Here is a 24,767-nt window from a genome sequence, read left to right as displayed (position 1 = left end):
TGAATGCTGCAGCTGATTTGGATTGGGCTATTACCGGACTTGGCGCTCAGACGTTTCCTAGAGGTATGAACTCCCTAAACCTCTTCTATATATAGATAAATTTATCAAAGGCTCAATTTGAAACTTCAAAAACATTTTAAATAGACACCACAAGATGTGTTTGTAGTTTAAAGGTCATATTTATTAGGAGATTAAGAGTTGTATTATACTTGTTCTATAAATACAGCACAGCTGACTTTGCTCACAGTCAGACTTACGGATGGCCAATAACAATTCATTTCGTGGATACCCGGGTCCGCTTATTCCAAGAAAAGTTTGCACCATAAGACTTGGATTTCGGTTTTGGAATCCTCCTCTCGTCGACCTCATAGTTCCATCCTATAAAAATATATATACTGTAGTATGATTATATGTAAACGGAAAGAGCGCATAAGCTAAACATAGAAAATTAGCAGTAAGTGACAAGTTTGAAAATGGTCTGTTAGTGTATGCAGTTTGACGGCTCTATCCGCCATCAAAGGGAACATTTATATACAAGAATAACATAAATAAACATACAAGCTGCGTACTGTAATGACATATAAATAGCACAGAAAAAGAGTTTATAGATTTTCTACACAGAGGAGAACTATGTAAGTGAACTTAATCTGATTTGACAAAGTATCATTTTTATGCCTAGGAAAACCCCACTATGTAGACTGAACTGCTTTGTTTATGTGCTGTTCCCCCTATCGCTTGTAATATATCTATCGCTGTCATTCCTTACGTCCTTTCCTCAGTAGTAAAGTACTCCTTGTTGAGGTCTGAAATATAAGTAAATGCTATAAAATGTTTGTTGTTGCTACACAAACTAAGGCCCAGTCACATTTATCTGTAATATTTTGGTTGCATTCATGTACAAATTCTATTCACAGCTAATGGCTAGTGTGCATTAAAAAAGTGCAAGTTTAAATGTTGGTTTAAATGCAACAACAGCATTTTGATGTGAAAGTGGGCCTTTAAATACGCAGTAATCACACAAAGCAAAAACACAATCTATGGACTTCACATTTATCAGTATTTGGCAGCCCCTGTATTGTGACCCAACTTTTTCAATAACCAACAAAAAACAGCTGAGTGGTCATTGAAAAGTACCGGGCGGTGCTCCCGGCTAAAAGGGGCTGGGGACAACACTGCCTATGCAATAGTAAATGTCTATTCTCCAAGATCTCTTCCTCAGTTTAAGTATTTTCAATACTTCTGTGATAGAAATGGAATAAATAGCCATTTTAAATTAAAAAAATTGGATACAGTAGAGAATAATTGGAACCTTTAAATTTGCTATTTCCAATGGGGAAAATTTTTCTTCGCCTCCTGTTCTGGAGATGAAACCATAATGAAAAAAAAAAAAATCTCCAAAGACGAATTTCCCCTTTTAGACATTTGTCAAAGACATTGTTTGGAAGATTTCCCCTAAAATCTTGTTACGGGGAAAACTCAATCATTTTGTATTTTTTTTTTTTTTTTTATACATTTTTGATTTATTGGGGCTATATGACACGGGGGATCATGACGCTAGTCTGGCTATACATATATTACATAAGAAATTGCATGTCTGTTCTACAATATAGAACCTGCCTACTGACACTTTTTTTAATGTGTAATTGTAGCTCTGTTGTCCTACCATTTTATTTTTTTAATTTAGGTGGTACTTACCATTTTTTTCAGCAAATGCAATGGCATCATCTTTGCTGGTGAATGTCAGGACCATGTTAGATAAAGGATCGGCACTACAAAAAAAAAAGATAAAACATACCCAGACAAATGTTAACCAAAATGTAAATGCAGCCCTAAAAATAAGAGTTGTATATACATTAGGAAATCTTAATATGGGAAGGTCCTTGGGAAACGTTTTGAAACAAATACAATTATTACGTGTTCTAATGCTCCTTGTTGGGGGAAGTACAAAAAAAAATGCATATTTGTCATAACTGTACAATTGTCCAGTTAAGTAAAGGCATCTTTTGCCTGGCATTGGCTTCAATGTGAGTCTGCCTTTATTCTTATATATAGACCCACAGACAAGAAGCTTATAGATCCAGAGATCTATGAAAATTAATTTATAGGTAAATGTTACCCCCTTGGCAGCTCCCAACCCTCCTTATTGGTGGCTAATGGGGCTGCCCACCAGAATGTGTGTTTACTTATGTAAGATTTAAGAAAGACCTCCACAGGCATTTATACTCCTTTCTACAACTCAATTAGGTAAACTTTAAATCCTTTGTAAGTCCCATGTAAACCTAAGGTTGCTGGGGTTATAACAGGCAAGGATAAACTACAGCTCACTGGGCTTTTTAACACAGCCCATCAAATATTGGTGCAAAATTGTTCACTAGCAAAAAAGTTGACCAACAACTCTGTTTCCACTGTTCTAAGTTTTCTTTTATTGCTAGGTAATGGCATTTACACAAAATTTATATCTGTTCTTACAACACTCCATTCATTTGAGACTGGCCTGATCCTCCTTTCAAATTTTGAAGCTCATTGTGGCTCCTGAGTGAAAAAGTTTGCCTACCCCCGTGTCATAAAAAACACATTACCAAGGGCTTCACATGTGAAAATGGACATTGCAACATTGCTGTGATATGGCCAATGCTCCTCCATATCAGAATACCATACTGATACCAGGCAATCCCTTCTGTCACTAAGCAGAGTGCAAGGGGTTGGAGGAAAGGTAAGTATATGGTAGGTATATGATTGACATAAGCTAACATGATGGCATGACCAGAGTGGACAAAGCACAGGTTGGCTTTTAGAACGTAAAACCAGGAAGAATAAGGCTATGTACCCACGTGCAATAATTGTGGTTGGAAAGGATCTTTCACGATTCTTTCCGACAAAAAACTGAAAGACGTATGAACCATGGAGAGGGGAGGGGTAGAACGATGAAGCGGCACCCCACTACGCTCTCTTCCCTTCACTTTTATTATGATCGTTCCTCGTGCGTGGATCCACCAGGATGACGACCCTGTACACACGCCAGATGCTCGTCCGATATCAACTCTGAGGAGATTATTAGACAAGAATCATCTAACGTGTGGAGGTAGCCAAAGACTGATATTTATTGAGATATACCAGTTGTCTCTGGATTTCTAATTTGTTTTTTTCTTTGTATGTATTGGCTATTCAACTAAAGACAATTTCTGCTAACGTACTTTTTTTAAAGCTCATTTTTTTGCAAAACCCAGCCCAAACCTTCCACTACACCTCCTCTAACATCGGGCATTTTATATTCGCCGAAAGCCCAACTGCATTCAGTGGGTGGTGAACTTCCGCCATAATCAGCAAGTATGCAGAGCATACATGCCAATTATGACACATATTTGCCTTGTGCAGTTGCTCTAAAACGATGTCAGGTACAGAATAAATTTAGGCTAGAAGCTGTTAATATAACCCGTTGGATGAAATAAAGAAAGGGCTTTTTAAAGGTGAGGAGGAGAAGGCAGCTCCTGATTATTCCCTCCAATGTTTATTATAACAACACAACACAGTTAATCTTCTGTAACAAAACTCCCCACACTAAAGCAACTTCCATATGTACTATGTTTGGGTTCAATGTACACAAAATAATTAGAAAATGAATTATGCATAAATGAGAGATGTCTTTGTTATGTGGAATGTAACCTTTTTACTACAAAGAAGTCCATAAAGAACAATCTGCCTCAAATTAAGTGAACACAAATGATGACAGACGGGCAATAATATAATAGAAACAGACACAACCAGTAAAGCAAAATACGGCCATATGTGATGGTGTCACCAGTGTTCTCCTCAGTCTTAGTTCACAATACAGGGGTACTGGACACAAAGCAAAGACGATGGAAAAATTGGATGCATTAGAAAACTGGAACAATGGGGTGGTAGCAATCTAAAAGAATTAAAGGGGTTATTGGATTCTTATGACAACAACTATGGGAACACTAGTTTTGTTATGTGTTGCCCAACACACTTTTTAACCACCCTCCCACTGTGTTTTTTAGTATTTCCAAGAATAGTACTTCCTGTCCCAGGGTGGTCACACTGTTTAGCACTGCATCTATAGAGGGAGCCATGGTTGTCATATTGGCTGGACATCAAACTGCCTTTGTTCATCCCATTCACATGGGGGATAATGACACAAGCGGGCTGGAAAGCAGGCCCACCCAGCAATCCCAGCATGTACTGCCTGACCATTTTCAGACTTCCACCAAATTGGAAGTGTATGACTGTTGCATAGTGCAAGACTCCGGTGATGTGAATAACCATCAGTGCTATGCATCTGACTCATTTGCAAAAGATTTATTATTCTTGAAAATTGTAAGAGAAGTAATAAATATCCAGATAGTAACAAACATTTGTTTCTAGGTCACTTTCTGCAATTTGTATCACTTAAGCTGCGTACACACTTGCAATTTTTGTCGTTGGAAAGGATCTTTCATGATCCTTTCGAACGACAAGGGACTGCACGATGCATGAACGGTGCTGTACATACAGCACCGTTCATGCTCTATGGAGAGGGGAGGGGGAGAGCGACGGATCGGCACCCTGCTGCGCGCTCTCCCCCTTCCCTTTCATTAGGATCGGTTGTCGTCCATCGTCCGTGGATCCGGCAGGACGGTCGTTCGGACGATGGACGACACCGACTGTACACACGGCAGATTTTCGCCCGATATTTGGCCGATGCCGATTATCGGGCGATAAAAATCTGCCGTGTGTACATAGCTTTAGGTGTTCTGCTTCCTCCAGGAACCACTGCCTCTCCAGAGACACGACATAGTAGCGTCTCCCTGTAACAGCCCCCAAAGGGAAAGAATAGGAACAAATGAACAGATGCTGTGGTGCAAGTGAGCGGCTATCAAGACACCAGGCGCTGGGACCTGTGAGGGATCACCCCCAGGTCAGAACCTGCAGGTCTTTGCAGAGAAGAAAGAGGCCTTTTTTTGTGTCTAGCTGCGTCACCTGCCACATTATATGCAAACTTTTCAAGCATCTGTAAAGTTACAAAATAGTGAGGCAGAAAAGCCATATGTTACCAGCATCAAGCCACCGTCAAGAATTATCAACCCACTGTTTTGAGAAATGTGGTTTCATGATAACAGCTGCAAACTAGAGAAACTTTCAGTTGGATAAAAAAAAATAAAAAGCTAGATATTTTTTTTACCCTTAATATATCTAAAATTAGATACTATGATAGATGCTGTGATTAGGGATTTGAACATCCCTCAGGAAGAGTCAGCTCTCTATTTGTAATATTGACCTCTGTGAAGAGGTAGCACCACAACAACAGATCAAGGGACATCTTCTAATGGGGACACCTGCTTTTCCTGTTCCTAGGACAGGAAGTGAAAGGAAACCTTCCTAACTGGACTGAGACTTCAAAAAATAAAACTACAGGACAAGCACCAAAAGCATACAGCTTTTTGTACTTTTAAAGTGAAATGTTAGGTTAAAGAATTTACTACTTACGTTGATGCCCAACCCATTAAGGGGTTTTCCCAGCGTTCCCGTGTATCAAAGTCTAACTTCCACTTCTTTGTGTTCTGTACACCAGACTGCATGGCGTTACGTGCTGGAACATAAATGCGGACTTTCCTTGTTTTGAGTTGTTCCTCTGGAACACCAGTCAATGTGGTGATATCCTAAAGAAACAGAAAACATTTCAATTCATATTTCATATGTCAGATCTAAAGAATACACCTGTATCCAAACTATGGACATTAATGTGACATTTTTGAAAAGCTTTTAAATAGGCCATCCCAGACCTCTCTTGCTGATGTTATGATGAAGTTTTTTATTAACAGTCTCTCATAGATCACAAGAAAGACTAGAAACACATACACTACAATGCCAACAACCTGCCAAGGTCTATTTTCTTTAGAGGAACCTAAACTAAACTTTTCCTTACTTGGTTCTCCCACCCTGCTTGTTACAAATTTAGAAAATTTAGATCAATAATACAACATTCTGCCTGACTCTAAATGCTTACTTTTTCTTCTAAGCTATTTGGAGATAAACATTTGCTTAACCTTGCAGTGATCTTCTAATGTAATCTGTCATTAGCATTGCCATCAAATTGAACAGTCATTATTGTATGAAATCAGCTTGAGGTATACAAACCTAAAATTGTATTTGTGCAGGGAAGGTTTTGTTGACAAAAGTTCTCTTAAGTTCAAGTACACTTAAATATTTCAATAAATTCCTTGTAAATGCTGAAACCTTAAAATTTCTACATGTTTAAAAATACAGACAAGAACAAAGACTTTTGCTGCTTTTCAGATTATGTGAAAACTTTTGTTTGCATCATATGGGTACAGGTTTACTTTTAGCTCCTAAGCCTCTATGTTTGAGGCCCCAAAATAAGTTAGGATTCGGACACTTCTAGAAATGATGATTTTAGAATTTGCCAATTCTGGTATTTATCAGCTTGCTCAGTAAAGGAGACCTTAGTAAGGGCCTTCTACTAATTGTAGTCACACAGAAAGGCAATGATAAACAGAAGCAGGGATAGAGAGTATGGGGAAGATTTATTATAAAGTTACAAATTCAGATATAAATTCCTCCCTCAAAAGTAGCAGTGCCACTGAATGAAACCTGACCCAACTACTTCTTGAGCGTCTGCTTAGAGGAAAAATATTGCTTCAATAATCAATCTGTGGCAGAACATTGAAAATCTGCTGCAGTTTGCTGCCCAGGATTATATTACCCTTGGTCCCAAATGGAAAAAAAAAAAAAGAAGTCACATAGACTTCACAATAAATTAATACCAGAAGGTGGATATGTTTTCTAAATAGAAAAAAGGAGATAGAAGAACATTGTGGCATCCGCGATGAAATAAGGACATGAACCTATTTAATTCCACTTTAAATAATCCCCCACCCCAACACTGAACAAGCCTACCTAGTGTAATACTTTTGTCACGATTCCGGATGACACCTCTTCATACTACACACATACCACATCCCCATTTAAGCTGTATTCATAGCAGCCTCCTGCAGCACTTCATAGCACAGATTTCCCATAGGAATAAGTGGGGCTGTGGTAGGTATGAGCTGTATAAAATGGAACCACCGAGAGCCTTATTTTTAATTACCAAATATGTATCATGCCAGGTGAGCTCCACTCGGGTATGATTTCTTACAGGACAATGTTACACAAATATATACATAGAATTCACCTGTCTGCTAATGACTTGTCTCCCACCACCCTGGAAAAAGTTTCATGCTGCCTATTCACCATTTCATCATGAATGGCTGACAGGTATCCAAAACTCAACCTGCATAAAACACAACAAAAATTTCCCCAGTCTTATGGTCGCCTTTTCCTTCTGTGTAATTGTTTGTGCTTCTCAGGTATGCAAGTTTGTCATCTTCAAACACTATTTATTGTACAGCGCTGCATTATATGTTGGTCCTTCATGAATAAAAATTAAAATAAATACAATGCTCATCTTTTTAAATCTTATATTCGGCCCTAGAATGGGTTGCTTCAAAGAAGACCAGAGAACAAGTGAGATCACAGACGAGAAACATTATGTTTGGTTAATTTCTTATGTTAAAACTAAACAGCTAATGAATGTGATCTTTTTTTCCCAGACAAATAAGAGTAGATGAAGTGTGAACACTCTTAAAAAGAAGAGAAAAAAATGACAAGTATATTGGGTAGGGTTAAATTGTTTTGTGGCAGAATACCTGCTACAATGGTGAATACTATTAAAATAAATTCACTTCACAGATGCCAATGGAAGGACTTTAAACCCTTTCATGTTGGAAAGACAAGTCTTAAAGAGTTAATATTAATCCTAGTGTGCTAAAAGTTCTATGTTCCAAGCTGACATATTTCCACAGCAATGGATAACTTCAAAAGCAAATGGTTTATTTATAAAAAAGTGAAAGTAATTAACATCTCTAAACACTTTTGTCTACGTTGGGTTTTAATTAACCAAAAAAAAAGCTGCATTAACCCAGCCATGGTCTCCAATCTTTTCTTAAGGGAAAGACATTACCATAGCAGACACCTTATACAAATGCAGATCACAATGACACAAACACGTTGAAGTCTATCACGGAGCTTGCTATTCTTCTGTCCATCAGACTACGGAAGGTTTGTTAAAGAGTTCGGGATCTTTAGAAAATCATACGTCTAATAATGAATTATTATTATTGTGTAAACATATTCCCTTACAAGAACTGTAGTACGCACCTCAAAATAAGTATTCATCCATGGTTTGCTAATCTTTGATAACATTTTAGGATACATTTTTAAAAATTATCAAAGTTTTGACATCACAGGCTCCCCCTGAGTGCGTAAAGTAGCCCAAAACATCCAAAGCTTTTATAAATGACATACGCTGTGTTTACACAGTTTAGAATGTATTCATAACGAAACATATATTCTAAATTACAAACAAGTTACAAACACATCCCAAAAGAAAAAAAAATACACATCAGGAACAAAAAAGGAAAAAAAAACCTTTTAGGTGTATTATTTTTGTGATCTTTGTATTTTTGACTCTGCTATCAGTGCTTTGCAGTTTCCAATCCCCATCACTGTCTCTAACATTTCAAAACCTACTATTTCTGGAATTGGCACACATTTACTCATATCAAATGAGATATTAAGTAAGATAAAAATAAAAAACACTTTTGGAATACTTGTCACCTTCTTATTTTAGTTTTAAAAACTAAAAGATTAATGTTTACTGCTATTTAATAGAGACAGAGAAAAGGTGCCAAGTGTTTTTTAACTTGTTGATAACAGTTTTAAGGGTATATAACATACAGATATCCCATACTTTGAAGTGTACCTGAAAACCTGAAGTTTGGTAAGCTCCTCTGCCCAAAACTTCATTTCCAGAAACAAACCTTAAATGGAACTAAAGCCCCACCTAGAACACATGGAGATCAGGCAGGTCCTTATTTAGAAAGGGGCAGGCAATGTCCCTTCAGCTATAACTGTTCTTACCTGCCTGATAGCTTCCCAGTTGCTAAGTTGTGTGTGCTGAAATGTATAAACTGCCCAAAAGGTCATCTTGGCCACTTAAGATGGCAGGGGATCTTTTTCAGGAAGAAAAATAAAAGACAAGGACAGGTATCAAGAGTTTAGTTCTGCATTAAAGCGGACCAATCACCAACATTTTTTATTTTATAGAAAACGGTGAAAAACACTTTTATAAAAGGTAATTTTTTTTTAACCTCCCAAATTTTTTTGTTTAAAAAGGTGAAACTCCTCTTTTTCGGTCTTTACCGCTGTGGCAGTAGAGTCCCAATGGATGAATACGCAGGCTACGTCACCAGAACGTGTAGATCTGGTGGCGCCTGGTGCAGGAGTTTGCTAGCACAGCACGGGACCTGATTGAGGCCGAGTATGATGACGATTGTGGGCTCTGCAGAACTAAAGGTAAGTGTTTTTTTTTTAGTACAGTTCTGCTTTAACTTGCTCATGGGTTTGCTTTGTGGACCTGCAGTTTCCAACAAGTTACATAGTCAGGTTGGAAAAAAAAAAAGACCATCAGATTCAACCAATTTTATAAAACATGCACAGAACAGTGCACAGCACCTCCAGACAAACCTTTCTCCTTGAAATCCGATTAAAGAATGAATTGTCGTTGTCTCAAAATAGGTGACTATGCCTAATTGCAGAAGTGATACAAATTACTGTGCATGTGATTCACTTCAAATCTCAGCCCTGTATTGATGGCCTTGTGATGTAACTTCTAGACATAGAAGGCTGCTGGTGTCATGCAACTCGGAAATAAAAATTTACACAAAATAAATGAGCGTTCAGGACATACAAAGAGAAGTTGGCTAAGAAAGGAACCTTATGTAACCCTCAGCATCCATCACAGAATTTTATGCACTTAATGCATACCTTATTTTATATAAAGCCTGGTCTCTGGATTATTATAATCCAATGCTATTCCCTTTAAATGAGAGAGGCCAGCAATTCATTGCTCTCCAAAGCATCGCTAACACCACTTTCTGCGGTTTCAGACCAAATATCCCGAAAGCGAACAGGTTAACTAACAAGATTTTTTTGCATTTTATTTTATAAATATCAAACTTTTATGAACAAATATTTTTATTACTAAAAGCGATAAAAATTGCCAGGCGTCCTAAAATAATCTTTATAACGGCACATCCAACTCTAAAGGAACACGGTATCAAGAAACAGCGTACTACATCAGAAAAATAAAAATACTTTTAATATTTTAATCCAGTTTTTTGCCTACAGCACCTTTTTCTGGTCTTTAAATTTACACAAGCAATTTGTTCAAATCATTTGTGTTCTTTAAGGGTATTTCCTATTTTCATTAAATATTCACACAGAGATTTATTGGCAATACGTTGTTAATTAAGGACTCAGCAGGGCATTTTAAGTTATTTTATTGGAATGAAATCATTCATTCCAGTCAGGCATTACTGTAATCATTGTAACCGTTTTTACAATAGTTTTTACAATAGCACCAGTTGATCAAGCTGCTCTGGTATAAAACAAAGACATCTGTACCAGGTGCGTCAAATGTTTTATATGGATCCAATCAGAAATTGGGAAAACCAAACTGGGTCTAAACATTTCCCCATATTTTCAACAAACTGGTTATGATTAGGATTAATAGGGTCAATTTTATAAAAACTAATAAATGAGATACTAATGGCCTCGAGCTTTTGTTTCTAAAGAAAAGGTCATGGCAGTATGTTGCCATGAACATAACTGAAATAAAACTCTTTATATTTTTATAACATTCTACACTAAAGCATTTCAGGGTTCTCCCCAGGCCCTTTTAGCTGGGCGCACCACCCGGCACTTTTCAGCACCCACCCGGCTGTTTTTGGGTGGTTACTAAAGAGTTTGGTCACAATACAGGGGCTACCACCCACCTAAAATTTCCTCCCACCCGGCTTAAAAAAATGTCTGGGTTGAGCACTGCATTTATTTATTTATTATTTAATTAAATTAAATCAGGTTTTCTGACTGACTTTACCCACTATAATAAAAGTGAATTTGATCAGGCCTCAATTTTTAGGAGCATTGCTTAACTGAAGTAACCAAATTAAGCCCTGTACAGAGATCCAATGGATGTCTGCTGTTGTAATCTTCTGTAATCATTTGCAGTGACAGATGAATGAACGAGCAGTGTGCACACAATGCAATTCTGTTTTATGGAGGATGAGCAAGCGGTTCTCGTCTCTATGTTAGTGACTGGTGAACGTTCCTCATCAGTAAGTAGTTCATCAATCCGCCATGATGGGATGCAGCATGCGATGGGACCGCTGTACACGTCACATTTTCACCCATGACAAAAAAAAGCCATGCGTCTCGGGCAACAATTATCTTACAAGTTTGCGTAGCGTTAGTCTTTCAATTCCTTCTCTTTGGACTCTTTGATCTTAGGCTTTGTATGCATCAATGGCTTTGACTGTTTTCCCATTTAAAGGGGACATAAACTAACATTTCTACCCCACATAAAGGGGTAGAAAACCCTTTTATAAATAAGCATTACATTGTTTTTTTAGGGGGAAGGGGTATAAAGACTTAATGGGAGCACATATCCTCCTGAGATACATATGTCATGCATCCCAGGAGGCTTCTGGCTACTCCTTCTGCACATGCCCAACCTTTTCATTAATAGGGGAAAGTAAATTCCAATCTCAGGCATGCGCAGTGATATCAGCACTCTTTTTTCCGCATCTTCGATCTCAGGACTGTGCACAGTGCACGCTCGAGTGATGTACAAAGGAGGAGCAAAAAGGCAGAAGAAGATGGTGGCGCCTGGTGGGTGCTTGGACTATTCGGAACCAGAACCAGGAAAACTCCGGGATGGATGTGTGAAGGTAAAGGTGAGGGTTTTTTTGAGTTTACTTCCACTTTAAGATAAAGTCCCTACTTGTGCTAGACTTTCGCGCTTGCCAGGTAACAGTAAAAGGCTCTGGATAGAACATTTAAAAGGTGGAGCTTAGTGCAAAGAAAAGGTTGTTCTTCCTTTTTGCAAAAGTTCAATATCCATGGACCTGGGCTTATAATGGCCTAAGACCTGGTGGTGCAGATAGGACTTTGTCATTTCTCCAGAATTCTGAATCTTTCTTAAGTCCCCTGCTGCTTGTTTGGCTTCATTGCCCTCACCTTAAAACCATTTCTGTGTGGGGTTAACATTTGGTGATTATAGCAGTGTTACCAACGGGCAACAAACAGGCAGGTAAGAATACCTACTGCAGCAGGGACATTGTCTGTTCCTTTCTGCAATAATTCCTCTTTAAAGAAGTAAGGAGAATAGGAATGTCAATTCATCTTCACAGTGAACACTAATATTCAGAAAAATGTAACCAGGAAAAAAAAGAGGAAATAAGTCATATTTTCCCATGTAGAGTTTTAAACTGTTTACATGAATACAGTCCACCAAGGCAACTCATGTTTACAGTGTAAATGAAAGCAAATTTAGTGTGCTGTGTGTAATGCAGAGGGATTCCACGGCCTGCTATGACCCACATTCTGCCAGAGTCTCTTGCAATAATGTCTAGACTGGCGTATTCAGATGACATTTGTGCTTTTGTATGGAAAAATTGTCCACAAAACACCCTGCAGGCTGACAAAGCAAAAAAAAAAAAAATGTCGCTTGTTAACTAAGAACAGCTTGTTGGCTAAAGTGGATAGCAATAAATAAGCACGATTTTCAAGAACAGGTGCACCCTGGGCCAGCAATGAATGCCGCAATGGTTTTATACCCAGCAGTGTTTATAGCTGTCTAATGTGTGTCTGTATACATTAAACTGCATAATTAAAGTCGGATACAAGAACATTTACCACTTGGAGAAATAAATACTTTATAGTGTGTATATATATATATATATATATATATATCCTCCAGAAATGGATCAAGCTGTGTAGAGCTGTACTGCCTGCATCTACAGGCACAATCCCTCCAGCCAGCACAGGTGTGGACAATGGCACCACTGACACCGGGACATATAAAATAGTCAGACTGGAAACTCTCGGCCCCCTATATTGGTTTCATACATAGGCACCACTATTATACCAGAACAGGGGTTCGTTTAATAACATGTGCCAATATAGAGGTGAGGGGGGTAAAATTTATGTTGAATATAGCATTCACTTATTTTCTTACCTGCAGAGGGGAAGTGGCACCTCAAATAGGACTGGATTTTCAGAGGAGTGCATTCTTTACCTAATATTTATAAAATAAAACCCCAATGTTTCTAAGGAGCCATTGTATAACTTTGTCTATACTGGAATTTTCTGAATGAATAGCGAATTTACTTCTTCAGTTTCTCATGCAGGGTTCTCCCCAGGCCCCTTTTAGCTGGGCGCACCACCCAGCACTTTTTAGTAGCCACCTTTAGTAGCCAGTCTGTTTTTGGGTAGTTACTGAAAAGTTGGGTCACAATGCAAGAGCTGCCACCCACCTACACCTTCTTCCCACCCAGCTTAAAAAAAAATTCCGGAGAAAACATGGTCATGGTTAGAAATCTAAAAATTCCCAGTTGGGGGAACCGCAAATATGTGGATGTTTTTATTTTGTTCAGTGTATTTTGCTGTCCACTCATCGTGCATTTATATCAGTGAGAGGCTCTGTAATCCAATACCTTCACTTTATCAATAACCACATCATAATTTTATACCTCATGGAAAATATGACAAAAATCTTGAGAAACCTAACCGTCATCACACTTTTATGAGGTTGTTGGACAACCCATTCTAAAACCTAATATACCAGCCTTCCCTTGTAAAGGCTTTCCCCAAAGATACAGACAGTGTAAAGTAATTCATGGCAGTTCAGCCAAAAGAGAATATATGAGTTCTGATTATATGGGAAGACTTGCAATCGGTGTTCTATAAGATTTAAATTAAGGTTTTGTGCAGGTTCCTTAACACCAAAGTAATCTATTACAGCGCTGGCTTTGTGCACAACAGAGTGCTGAAAGGTATAAGGCTGCTTCCCCAAACCACACATTTCATTAGAATAAGAAGCAGTCTGCCTTTGTACTGTATATCATTAAAAGTACCGTTCACTGGAAAACTCTGTATTCAACAGCGACAGTTGAGATAAACTGGGGTGTGGGCAAATACAACACAGGGTTCCTGAATGCACAATATTCCGGCTCCCAATATCCCTGCCAATTGGAGTTCTGAAAAGGGTGTTGGACCTGGGCATTTGTCCAGTTTGCCTTATTTTGAAAATAGCCTTGGTACTCACCAGTGTTGTCCACAAACCTTTGCCCATATGGTGTATCAGGTGAAAAGTCCATGTTCTCAGTCAGCGAATATGGAAACACCAGAAGCACCAATATGACCAATCCACCCAAGTTGTAAAGATAGGCAAGCACCTCCTATTCTCTACAGCCAGCATGGTATCCTTGTGTAAAATGAAAAAACAGTGCTAAATTAGGGGACATTACTTTGTAGTAAAGGTTGTATTGTGTGGTTTGCTTATGCAAAAAAAGAAAAGGCCATGATAAAATATACCTCTGATGCAAATATTTTCTTTTGCATTTTAGTAACAAAAATACCTGTGGAATTATAGTTCTACTGAGTTGTTTGACATCAACATTACACATCAACTTATTCTACAGGTGGGAAAGTTCATGTTAAGAAAGGAAGATGTCAGAATAATTTTTTTTTTCTTAATTAATGTTAGATTCGTCCCTAAAAAAAACACAAAAACCAATGTAATAATCAGAAAAATCCAGCTTTAGTATTTCTAGTAAATCCAGAGCCTAAAAATTATTTTATAAAAAACATTCCCTTCATTATAGGAAAAAAAATGTCCTACAGGAAAGTCTAACTTGTCTTGCATCTTTAGGGTAGAGGACAGACAAATCCCTGGGGGCAAATTCACACCAAGAGTGCCTGGAAAAAGTTTGCCGAGATTCATAATGCAAATATAAAGAACCCACAAGAAAACCAAAAGCAAAAATATACCATACCAAGTAATACAATAATAAACTTTCTCATAACAGCAATAGAGACCTACAAATTCAAGATTTTGAGAAAGAAAGGTGATTGAGTCTTAGATATAAAACAGAAAGTTAAGTTCCAAGTCTTATAGTGGAAGAATGGGATGAAGTAGTGTAATCCTAAACACAAAACCGGAAGATAAAAGAAATCCCCATTAAAGGATTTTCATTTTTTTCTGTTCTTCTGCAAGTTGAAATTTGTATTTTTCGCATCACTTTCTCAGTAAATGGTCAACAGTACCATTTATAGAAGAGGACACAGCAGACTCAATTTTTTCCTAAGGAAGCATACCATGCGAAACGTCTTGAAGAATTTGTGAGACGAATACACTACTCATATCCAATTATGTTGATATATGTATTTTAATACTTACATTATGCTTTGATGAATATAAATGGATAGAAGGTATCTAATCTTTAACACATTCCTTTCCTTTTTTTTTTATTTTAAAAGCTTTAGTTATTTATAATAATGCAAACCTGTGTTTTGTCTATACAAAGCCTCAGTCCTGTATAAAAATCGACCAGATTGACTTTAAGTTTATGTAGTAATTCTCTTCCTCACTCCCAGGGGCTGAATGGGGTGACAGGGTGCAGAAATTGTGGGGAAATCAGGGGAGCTGAGTTTTAAATAAATCAGTTTTGACCTCCATGGGCAAAGAACAGTTTTTATTTTAATTCTTTAATCAATTTACCTTTATTACACCTAATAGAACAGCAGCGATACATTTAGCTTACTTCAATTCCATGCTGCTGTTATAAATTAGCAAAAGATTTCTCTTTTACTTTTAATAATGTAAAACAGCCCACGGTGCTTAACTACATATTAAAGAATGCAATGTTACTCTTCTATACATGAAGTCACACTAAATGCCCGCCTATACAATAACTCATAACTGTAATTATAAGTTTGCACAGTGTTCATATAAAATGACAAAATAGATGCTAAATTAGGTCCTGCGGGTACTGAAGTGTGGACAGATAGTACTTTGGTAATGGTTTTCCCTGCCCTGAAGCAAAAACCAAACCTGTAAATGGTTTATGAGTCACAAAGCAATATACACCCTAGTTACATGCAAATTTTACCCTGGGAAAAAGCATTATTACAGCCCGCCAGGGGGGAGACCTCATTAGTGGATTTAGTTAAAAAAATAAAAATAAATAAATCAAGATCTGGAGGCTATTATATAAATATCTCACAAAAACAATGAACATGAAAAAAATTGTGTTATGCCACTTAAACATCCCAAAAAATACACTTTATCTGGCTCAGTCTTCAGTCTTGGACGATGGTAACCTTATATATAAACATAGGGATTCCATACTAAACTGTGTATAATTTAGAGCAGTCTTTCTCAACCAGTATGATATAAGGGAACACTTGAAATTATTATTTACTTTATATAGTATTTATGTTTTTATGTATTTATGTAGCACCGACGTATTACGCATCACAAAGTCAACAGTCATGTCAGTAACTGTCCCTCAAAGGGGCTCACAATCTAATGTCTCTAACATAGTCATGTCATTAACACAGTCTAATGGCAATTTGGGGGATAGCCAATTAACCTAACTACATGTTTTAGGATTGTGGGAGATAACCTGAGTACCCAGAAAAAACCCAAGCAAACACAGGGACAACATGTCCTGGCCAAGATTTGAACCTGGAACCCAGCCCTGCAAAGGCCAGCGTGCTAACCTCTGAGCCACTGCGCTGCCTGTATGTGTCAGGTCTGAAGGACCCCCTGACAATTATATTAATATCCACAGTTCAGAGAACATTGGTGTGTTAGTCATTGGAAGAATGTGTAATATATTGCTGGCCAGTGGGAAGAATGTCACCCTTATCGAAAGCTTTTTGGCTTTTAGTCTCAGTGGTAAATGTGAGAGGTACAAATTTCTCATTGGTCAAGGAACCCCTGGCAACCTCTGGAGGAATCCTGGTTGAGAAACACCCGTTTAGGGAGAAAGTGTGGTATTGCAGTGTGTGATGTGATAAGTAGGCTATTATTTTATCCAGGTAGCAGTTGATGAGTGAATTAAAAAGTATTGTTTAGGTATTCCTGGGGGAACAGAGAAGGGAGAAGACAAATGTGTAAGAAAACAAATGTTTGGAAACATGAAAGCCCAGCTCCAGCTTATTTGCCTTCACTAACTGCAATTTGCATAGTTTTTTGCACTACTCTGGCAGCTTTGGCGACATTATTACACCTTTCTGATATCCTCTGTAAGTAGAAAATCATTCCTGGACAGAGGATAGCTCACACAATGTGGAGGGGTGCTATGAGCCCAGGCCAGTATGTGGACACCCTCCAGACATTGCATCCATAACAGTTTGGACTACTTCTTGTCATTCAACTCAGAAAAGGACCTGTGCTGGATCAGAGTTGATGTTAATGTTGCATTTGCTGAACAATCCCACCCGTTTATCACAGCACCTTGCTCAAGAAGCAATCTTCATCCATCATACTATGCACACAGAGCTGCTCCTCTAACTAAATTTCTATAGTAATCAATACTTATATTATGAGGTCTTTAGTTTGGTCTTACAGCATTCCCTAGTACTGGCAAACTGCCTGCCCTCCATACAGAAGAGCATGAAAGATTGTCGTATGGATCTGCATTTCTGTCTGAACTGTAATATGCCTAAAAAAAACCAAACAATAAACTGCGCTGCAAAGTGTTAAATTAAAAAGAACATAAATGAGTCTGTGTCTTTAGTACAGCATCAGCCTTTACCTGGAGAGCACAAGTAATTCAGCGACTGATTTTTATTACTTCCTTGGAGCCAACAACCTGCAAGGCATGTTCCACCTAAAAGTATATGGTTGTATGACTAACAGCAGGGATTGTTGTGAATGATTCAGTAAATACTGTGAGGATGAATACATTAGCAAAAATACAATCTAAGGTACAGAAATACTTTATATAGGTTTCATTACACTCCATTAATATTTCACATTATTTATATAGCGCCAATGTATTACACAGTGCTGTGCAAAGTCCATAGTCATGTCACTAGCTGTACCTCAAAGGAGCTCAAATGTCCTTACCATAGTCATATGTCATTACAACATTCTAAGGTCAAAAATATTTTTTGGGGGGGGGGGGGATAATTATGCTAACTACATTTTTTTTTGTGATATGGGAGGAAACTGGAGTACCTGGAGAAAAGGCACACAAAAACTCCCTGCAGATAGTGTCCTGGCCGAGATTTGAACCTGGGACTCAGCGCTGCAAAGGCCCGAGTGCTAACCACTGAGACACCCTACATTTGCAACGTACAGGAAAAGACTGTCATGTGTTGTCTAACTTAAATGAACCATTTACTTGCTTCTTCTTTTCCAGCAGCAAATCCCAGTGCAGCGTTTGGATCTCCAAGCAAGATTGTTTCTCGTCTCAGCCGCAGCGACAGAAATTGAACTGGAAGACAGACAATTTAATCAAATGTTTTCTTGATTTTACAAGCCTCCAGATTCAATCTGAACATTTTATAGAAAAGCAACAAGGTCTTGATGTTGTCACCAGATCATCGTCAATGCCAGCAAGCCATGTCTCACTTTTTCTTTTTCACCTCATAAATCCAAAAAGAAGATGTCAAATCCATCTTGCTGGCCATGTGAGCTATGAGAACAGCAAGTATGTCTGAGAAGTGCAAAAAATGGTTGTAAGGGATAAAAGTTAAATAACAAGTTCAGAACCTCACATTACAGTCACAAAAAACTACTACAATTCAGGGCAAGGTGCTCTCTGAAAATTACAGGTTTAATGACTTCAACCAAAATTACACTCCAGATATAGGAACCAGTAACATAAATGTATAAACTGAAAGATACAACTACAGTATGCCCTTTGTAACCATTCATATCATTCCAAATCATTCAACTATTGGGTGAAACATTTGCTTTGGCTGCTGAAAAGGAGGGTTCTGCAGCATACTACCATGTGCACATATAATGCCCTGATGAATTGAAGTGTGGGCATTTAGGCGATACACACACGTCAGATGATTCTCGTCTGATATTGGTGATAATCAGACTAGAATCATCTGGTGTGTGTACAGCGGCCATCCAAAGTTGTTTATAAATCCGTCCTGGCGGATCCACAAATGGCATATGACCTTAATGCAAGTGAAGTGGAGAAAGCACAGCAGGGTTCCGCTCACTTGTTTTCCCCATCCCCACTTCATAGAGCAGAACAGCGCTCATTCATGCATCTTTCAGTCTTTTGTTGTTGAAAAGGATCATGAAAAAGATCCTTTCCAACGACACGAGTCTAACGTGTACGTAATTCAAATGTTGGCATCAGACAGAACTTTATTTTAGAAAGGCACAGGCGATGTCCCTTCTGCAATAAGGTTTCTTACCTGCCTGATCACCCTACTATCAATCAAAATTTGGTTGCCAGAATACCAGGCCCAACGTGGCTTAACCTGTGGGTGTCAGAGCTGAATGAAAGCATAGACTCCTGTGCAGTAGTTACATTGTACCAGCCGGGCCGATCAAGATGTCCAAAGATTGGAATGCGAAAGAGAATAAGAAGGAAGAAGATGATGGTGCCCACAATAAAACAGGGACAGGAGAATATGTCTTAGGTTTAGTTTCCAGTTTTAAGAGGGCAAGCAAGAATGTTCCCACGAGTTCCCACTCTGTGACTTTGATTGAAGACTATGGAAGACAGACGACACAGATGAAAAAGAAAGAACAATCACAAAACATTAACACTAACTTGCCACATTAGAGAAAATTGTGTAAGAAATGAGATTTAAATTTTAATCACAAATACTACTATTACCACCAAATATTTTTATCTTTTCCAAACCTTGGAATCACCTGCTAAATGTTTTGTATGAATACCAATAGAAATAATCTGAAAAATAAAGCGTATATTTTCTCTTTGGAGCAAGACGGTTCATGTCCGATAATACACTTCCTAGATGTGAGACGACACAGTAACTGGATGTTATGACTATGAGGAGATTTTACACAGCTGAGATAATGAAAGATGTTTGATGAAAAATGTGGTTTTCCTCTTGATAGCAAGTCAAGTAGACTTCTCAGAGATAGATATAAACATGTCATTTAGTGCCAGTAAAGAATGCTGCTAGAAGTGCTGGGGAGCTATATCATCTTGCTTTAACAGATAGTCTAGCAAAATTATATCTGAATGACATTAGCTGGAAGCATGGAAATAGATATTTCTATAGATGTTCTTCAACAAACAGCCTAAAAAAGTCTATTTTTCAAAAGAAGAATTCTGAAGAACGAAAGCTCTCTACAACATAAGCAAAACTGAGCAACTCCACTATGGCAGGCCTTGACTGAAACTATTGTCTGTGTTTTATTAGTGCAATTCATGGAGAAAAGAGGGGGAAAAAACTGCTCACATTATAATTATATATATATATAATATATATATATAAAAACCTGAATGGAAAATCTTGCAGCGCAGTTAATCAGTCCAGAGGTGTTTTCCATCGGGTCCGTTCCGTCTCCGAGTCGGCGGGCAGTGCCGCCATCTTCGCCTCTTCATCCTACATGACCTGACCCAGATGCTTGGGCATGAGCAGAAGGAGCCCCTAGGAGCCTCCTGGGATGCATGATGTAGGTATTCCGAGAGGCTTTTCGCCTAGGAGGTCAAAATGCAGTGCTGCACTTTTTTTTTTTTTAAAGGGTGTTGCTCAACCAGAATTTTTTGTTAACATAAAAGGGTTGTCTAGTCTTTTATGTAAAGTGAAATTTCTTAGTTTAGGTACGCCTAAGTCTAAAGCTACATACACACTTCCAATTATTATCGTTGGAAAACGAACGACGAACGATCCTGCACGATATCTACGAACGATCGTATAGCACCGATCCTGCACAAAGAGATAACGACACGATCGTTCGTAGATATTGTACACACAATAGATACGATCGTTTGAGCGATAGAGGAACTATGTGCACGACAGGAAAGTGAACGAACGTTCGCTCATTACGCATGCTCAGACCATGGACGATCAACGAACGATTGTACACACGAACGATGTTCAACGATCGTCGTCCAATCCGATCCGGTCGTTCGTTTCCAACGACTTTCCTCGTTCGTCGGCGTCGTTGGTTACTTTTTTTACGAACGATTTTTGCCCAATCGATCGTTCGTCGTTCGTTTTCAACGATAAAAATTGGAAGTGTGTACGCACCTTAAGTCCTATTTAGATAACGTGGCCGTCAGGCAGGTCCTTACTACAGAAAGGGACAGGTGATGTCTCACCTGCAATAACTGACCCTGACTGCCTGATCAGCAGCTGTCAAATTTCACTGAGCTGTGAATGCGCAACCCTGCATTTGTTGGCAACCTGGCTTCTTTTGCGTATGCTGGTAATAAACTCTTGAGCACCTGTGGGGAAGTTACATTATCTTGGCCAGGCCAATCAGGATGGTGGAAGATCAGAAAAGGGAAGGGGGAGAAAAGGAAGAAGATGGCTATGCCTGCCACAGGTGAGGGAAAACAGAAGAATATAGATGGGCTTAGTTCCACTTGAATTTCTCCTATAATAGTCATGTTCTATGACAGAGAGCCAGTTCTGACTAGGCACATGCAAGAATACAAATATTCAGTGTAATATGATTACCTGGTATACCATATCCCATTTTTTAAGTTTTGGTTTGAGTTGGAAAAGGTTAAAAACCCTGGCAGTTTGATTTTGATGTCTGTTCAGCATCACTTCCTGTCCCAAAGACATAACAAAAGCAAATCTTTCAAGGGGAATTAGTTGTCCTACTAGTTGTCCCCAGAAATAGCACCACAAAATTTCCCCTTACATCTTGTTTTTTGGACCATTCTAAAATTTGGGATTTTATCTCACTTTTTGCCAGTGCCAATGGTCACCAATAAAAATAGAGAGATGAATCACCCTTATGGGAGACAATAAAATATTGGTAGGGTAAAAAAACATTATCACTTTACTGTGATTCAATGCTGACCAACACACCAAGTACAGACATTATTTTTTTCTACTTGACCAAGACACAAGTTCGCACTTTTTTATCTCTACTTTACCATCACATAAGTTCAGACATTTTTTTTTCTACTTGACTGATATGGCGACGTCATCTTTGTCTACCATATTCCTTTTATGATGTCTGTGTGGGGAAGAATTTAGACAACTTGAGCAAAAACAACAACCTGACAAACAGATGTAACTTTCTCCAAAAGTTAAAAAAAAAAAAAAAAAGTTGCAAACATCTGCTATTCTGCCCCCAAATATCATAAACTGCATAGGCATCTCAGAATCACCGGACACTGGGTGACACAAATCGTTACCAGACTGGTATCAAAGATATAAAAAGCAGCATTTCACACACATTTGACACCTAAAGGGCACAAGAAGCGTTGATATTCTTATTTCTTGCAGTGAACTCAGAGTCTAGACATAGTGATTTCTCACACTTTTTAACATGGCTTACAGCACTTTGTGGCCCTTCCATCTACACAGCCTTTTAGAAGTGACAAGAATCCCCAATCCTTCAGAAACATTACAATGAATGAAAGCTCGGCAAGTACAATTCTACCAACACAATATGGATTCTTGAAAAGAACTGTGTGGCACCAGCCTGAACTCTTGCCCGAGGAGGTCAAGGAGAGATCACTGTGCAACGTTAAAGCAAATGCAGTTTGCAAGCAAAAATTAATCATTTAACGGCTAGTACAATTCAAGAAACATTGCAAATGTGGCTAAATAGACTTTAACTAGGAAACAAAAAGAAAAAAAAGGCTCCAGTTATAATAATATATATAACATATTATTGCCAGTCTCAAAAGTTCTTCAAAAGCTGCAGAATTTTCAGCATCCAACTTTCGCGAGTAAAATACCTGTCTCCTTCTGCGCACTGTGGTGTCACCCACAAAACTCTTTGTGACTACTGTGAAATTGGACATCTGTAGTATCATAGGACCAGCTGGTGAGACCATTTCTCACAGTGGGTAACACAGGCATTTAAAACAATGTGGTGGTGTCAGATTATTCATCTAGCGCAAAGACTCAAGTCTTTTTTTTCTATTGTTTTTGCACCACGATCACATTAAATGCAATGGTATATTTCAAATGCTTAAAATGTTTGGCTCTGCCTACAAAAATTCAATTGCAGCAACTTCTGTTTCCAAACATTTACAGAGGGCACTGCATACACCAGGGGAATCAGACTGCAGCTTCAGTGGCAGAGATTCAGAAGGTCATTTAGGAGACACCAAAGATATATATAAATAAGAATACCATGACTAAAAACTAAAATCTGACGATGAGCCTTTTTTTTTATCAATCGTGGAAATGTTTCAATTATGGGTTCCAACAATACCACTTTGACACTTTTAAAGCAGACCAAATAATAATTTATATCTTTCTAGCCGGTCTACAAGTGTGTAGAACGACAGTAAGGGTGGAGCAGATTTAGAGCAGACCTATAACTCGGAAAATATGTAAAATGCTATTTCTGACCTGGTTCTTTTAATATTATACATTGTATTTATATAACACCAAACTTACACAGCTTTACAAAGTCTTTTGTCACGTCAGTAACTGTCAGAGAAGCTTACAATTGAATATACCTAACATAATCATATTTCATTAACACAGTCAAAAACCACTTTTTTTTTTTTTTTTTTTTGAGGAGGATGGGGAGCTGCTTTACCTACCAAATTTGTTTTCCAGATGTGGGTAGAAACGAGGGGAAAAAAAGGCAGAAGAGTGTGTATTGGTCAAGATCCGAACCTTGGACCCTGGTGCTGCAAAGGCAAGAGTTCTAACCACTGTACTAAAATACAGCTCGCCTGTTTGATGTTGACTCAGAATAAGTGTGAATTTCATGTATTCAGAGGATGTGCAGCACAGTGGCCCAGTGGTTAGCACTCTTGCCTTTGCAGCGCTACGTACATGGTTCCAATCTCGACCAGGACATTATCTGCATGGAGTTTGCAGGTTCTCCCCGTGTTTGCGTGTGTTTCCTCTGGATACTCGGGTTTCCTCTCACATCCCAAAAACATGCAGTAAGGTTAATTGGCTACCCCCCAAAACTGACCTTAAGACTGTATTAAAAAGATATATTACAGAGGTAGGGACGTTAGATTGCAAGCTCCTTTGAGGGACAGCTAGTGACATGACTATGAACTTTGTGCAGCGCCGCGTAATATCATGGCGCCATATAAATACTGTTTAATAATAATACAAATATCCCCAGTTATCTGCATGTTTCAGTTGTGAGAGAACCTCCTAAAATCAAAGGATCAGCTTTAAATCAAGGCAATGAGCATTCCTTAGAATGAGTACAACAATGGTGGCTTGCTTGATTTGTCAATGATAAAAGTCCTAAAATATTAAATTTTGAGGAGGGAAGGGGATTGAAGCAAGCAGATTTTTAGTTTTTAATTTACAACTACCTGGAAATGAGCACTATAAAATAAAAGGGGAGGCAAGATGAACCAATAAGAAATTGCACAAACCAAACCACACATCACATTTTGCAGAAGAAAAAATGAATTTACTATAGTAAAAGAATGTTACAACCAGTGCCAAACATTGGATGGAAACAACACATCATAGGGACATGACAGTTGCCATCACTGGGGAAAAAGTACAACATATGGCAGGGGATTGTGAAGGCTGAAATCTGCTGTACCTGTATAAATAGACTTAACTCGGAAACAAGTATTTAAAGCTGGGTTCCAAACAGCTACCTGGGATCCATACATCACAGGGTCACAAGGGCAATACTTTGTAGTGGGATTAGCAATCTCGCCATCAAT

General features: G+C 38.3%; 1 protein-coding gene across 1 annotated transcript in view; it reads right to left on the bottom strand.

Annotated features, from left to right (window-relative positions):
• Window positions 1-159: 159 nt before the first annotated feature.
• NDUFS4 (NADH:ubiquinone oxidoreductase subunit S4) overlaps window positions 160-24,767 on the bottom strand; it is an 86,221-nt gene continuing 61,613 nt past the window's right edge. The window contains exons 3-5 of the mRNA XM_072416693.1: window positions 5,485-5,657; window positions 1,696-1,769; window positions 160-378 (exon numbers count right to left, since the gene is read on the bottom strand). Coding sequence (XP_072272794.1) covers window positions 275-378; window positions 1,696-1,769; window positions 5,485-5,657 — 351 coding nt within the window. The 3' untranslated portion in view covers window positions 160-274. The remainder of the gene's footprint in view (window positions 379-1,695; window positions 1,770-5,484; window positions 5,658-24,767) is intronic.

This window comes from Pyxicephalus adspersus, chromosome 6 (assembly GCF_032062135.1).
Source record: "Pyxicephalus adspersus chromosome 6, UCB_Pads_2.0, whole genome shotgun sequence".
In the NCBI taxonomy this organism is placed as follows: domain Eukaryota; kingdom Metazoa; phylum Chordata; class Amphibia; order Anura; family Pyxicephalidae; genus Pyxicephalus; species Pyxicephalus adspersus.
The sequence above is the reverse complement of the archived record's forward strand: the minus strand, read 5'-3'. Positions and strand labels throughout refer to the sequence as shown.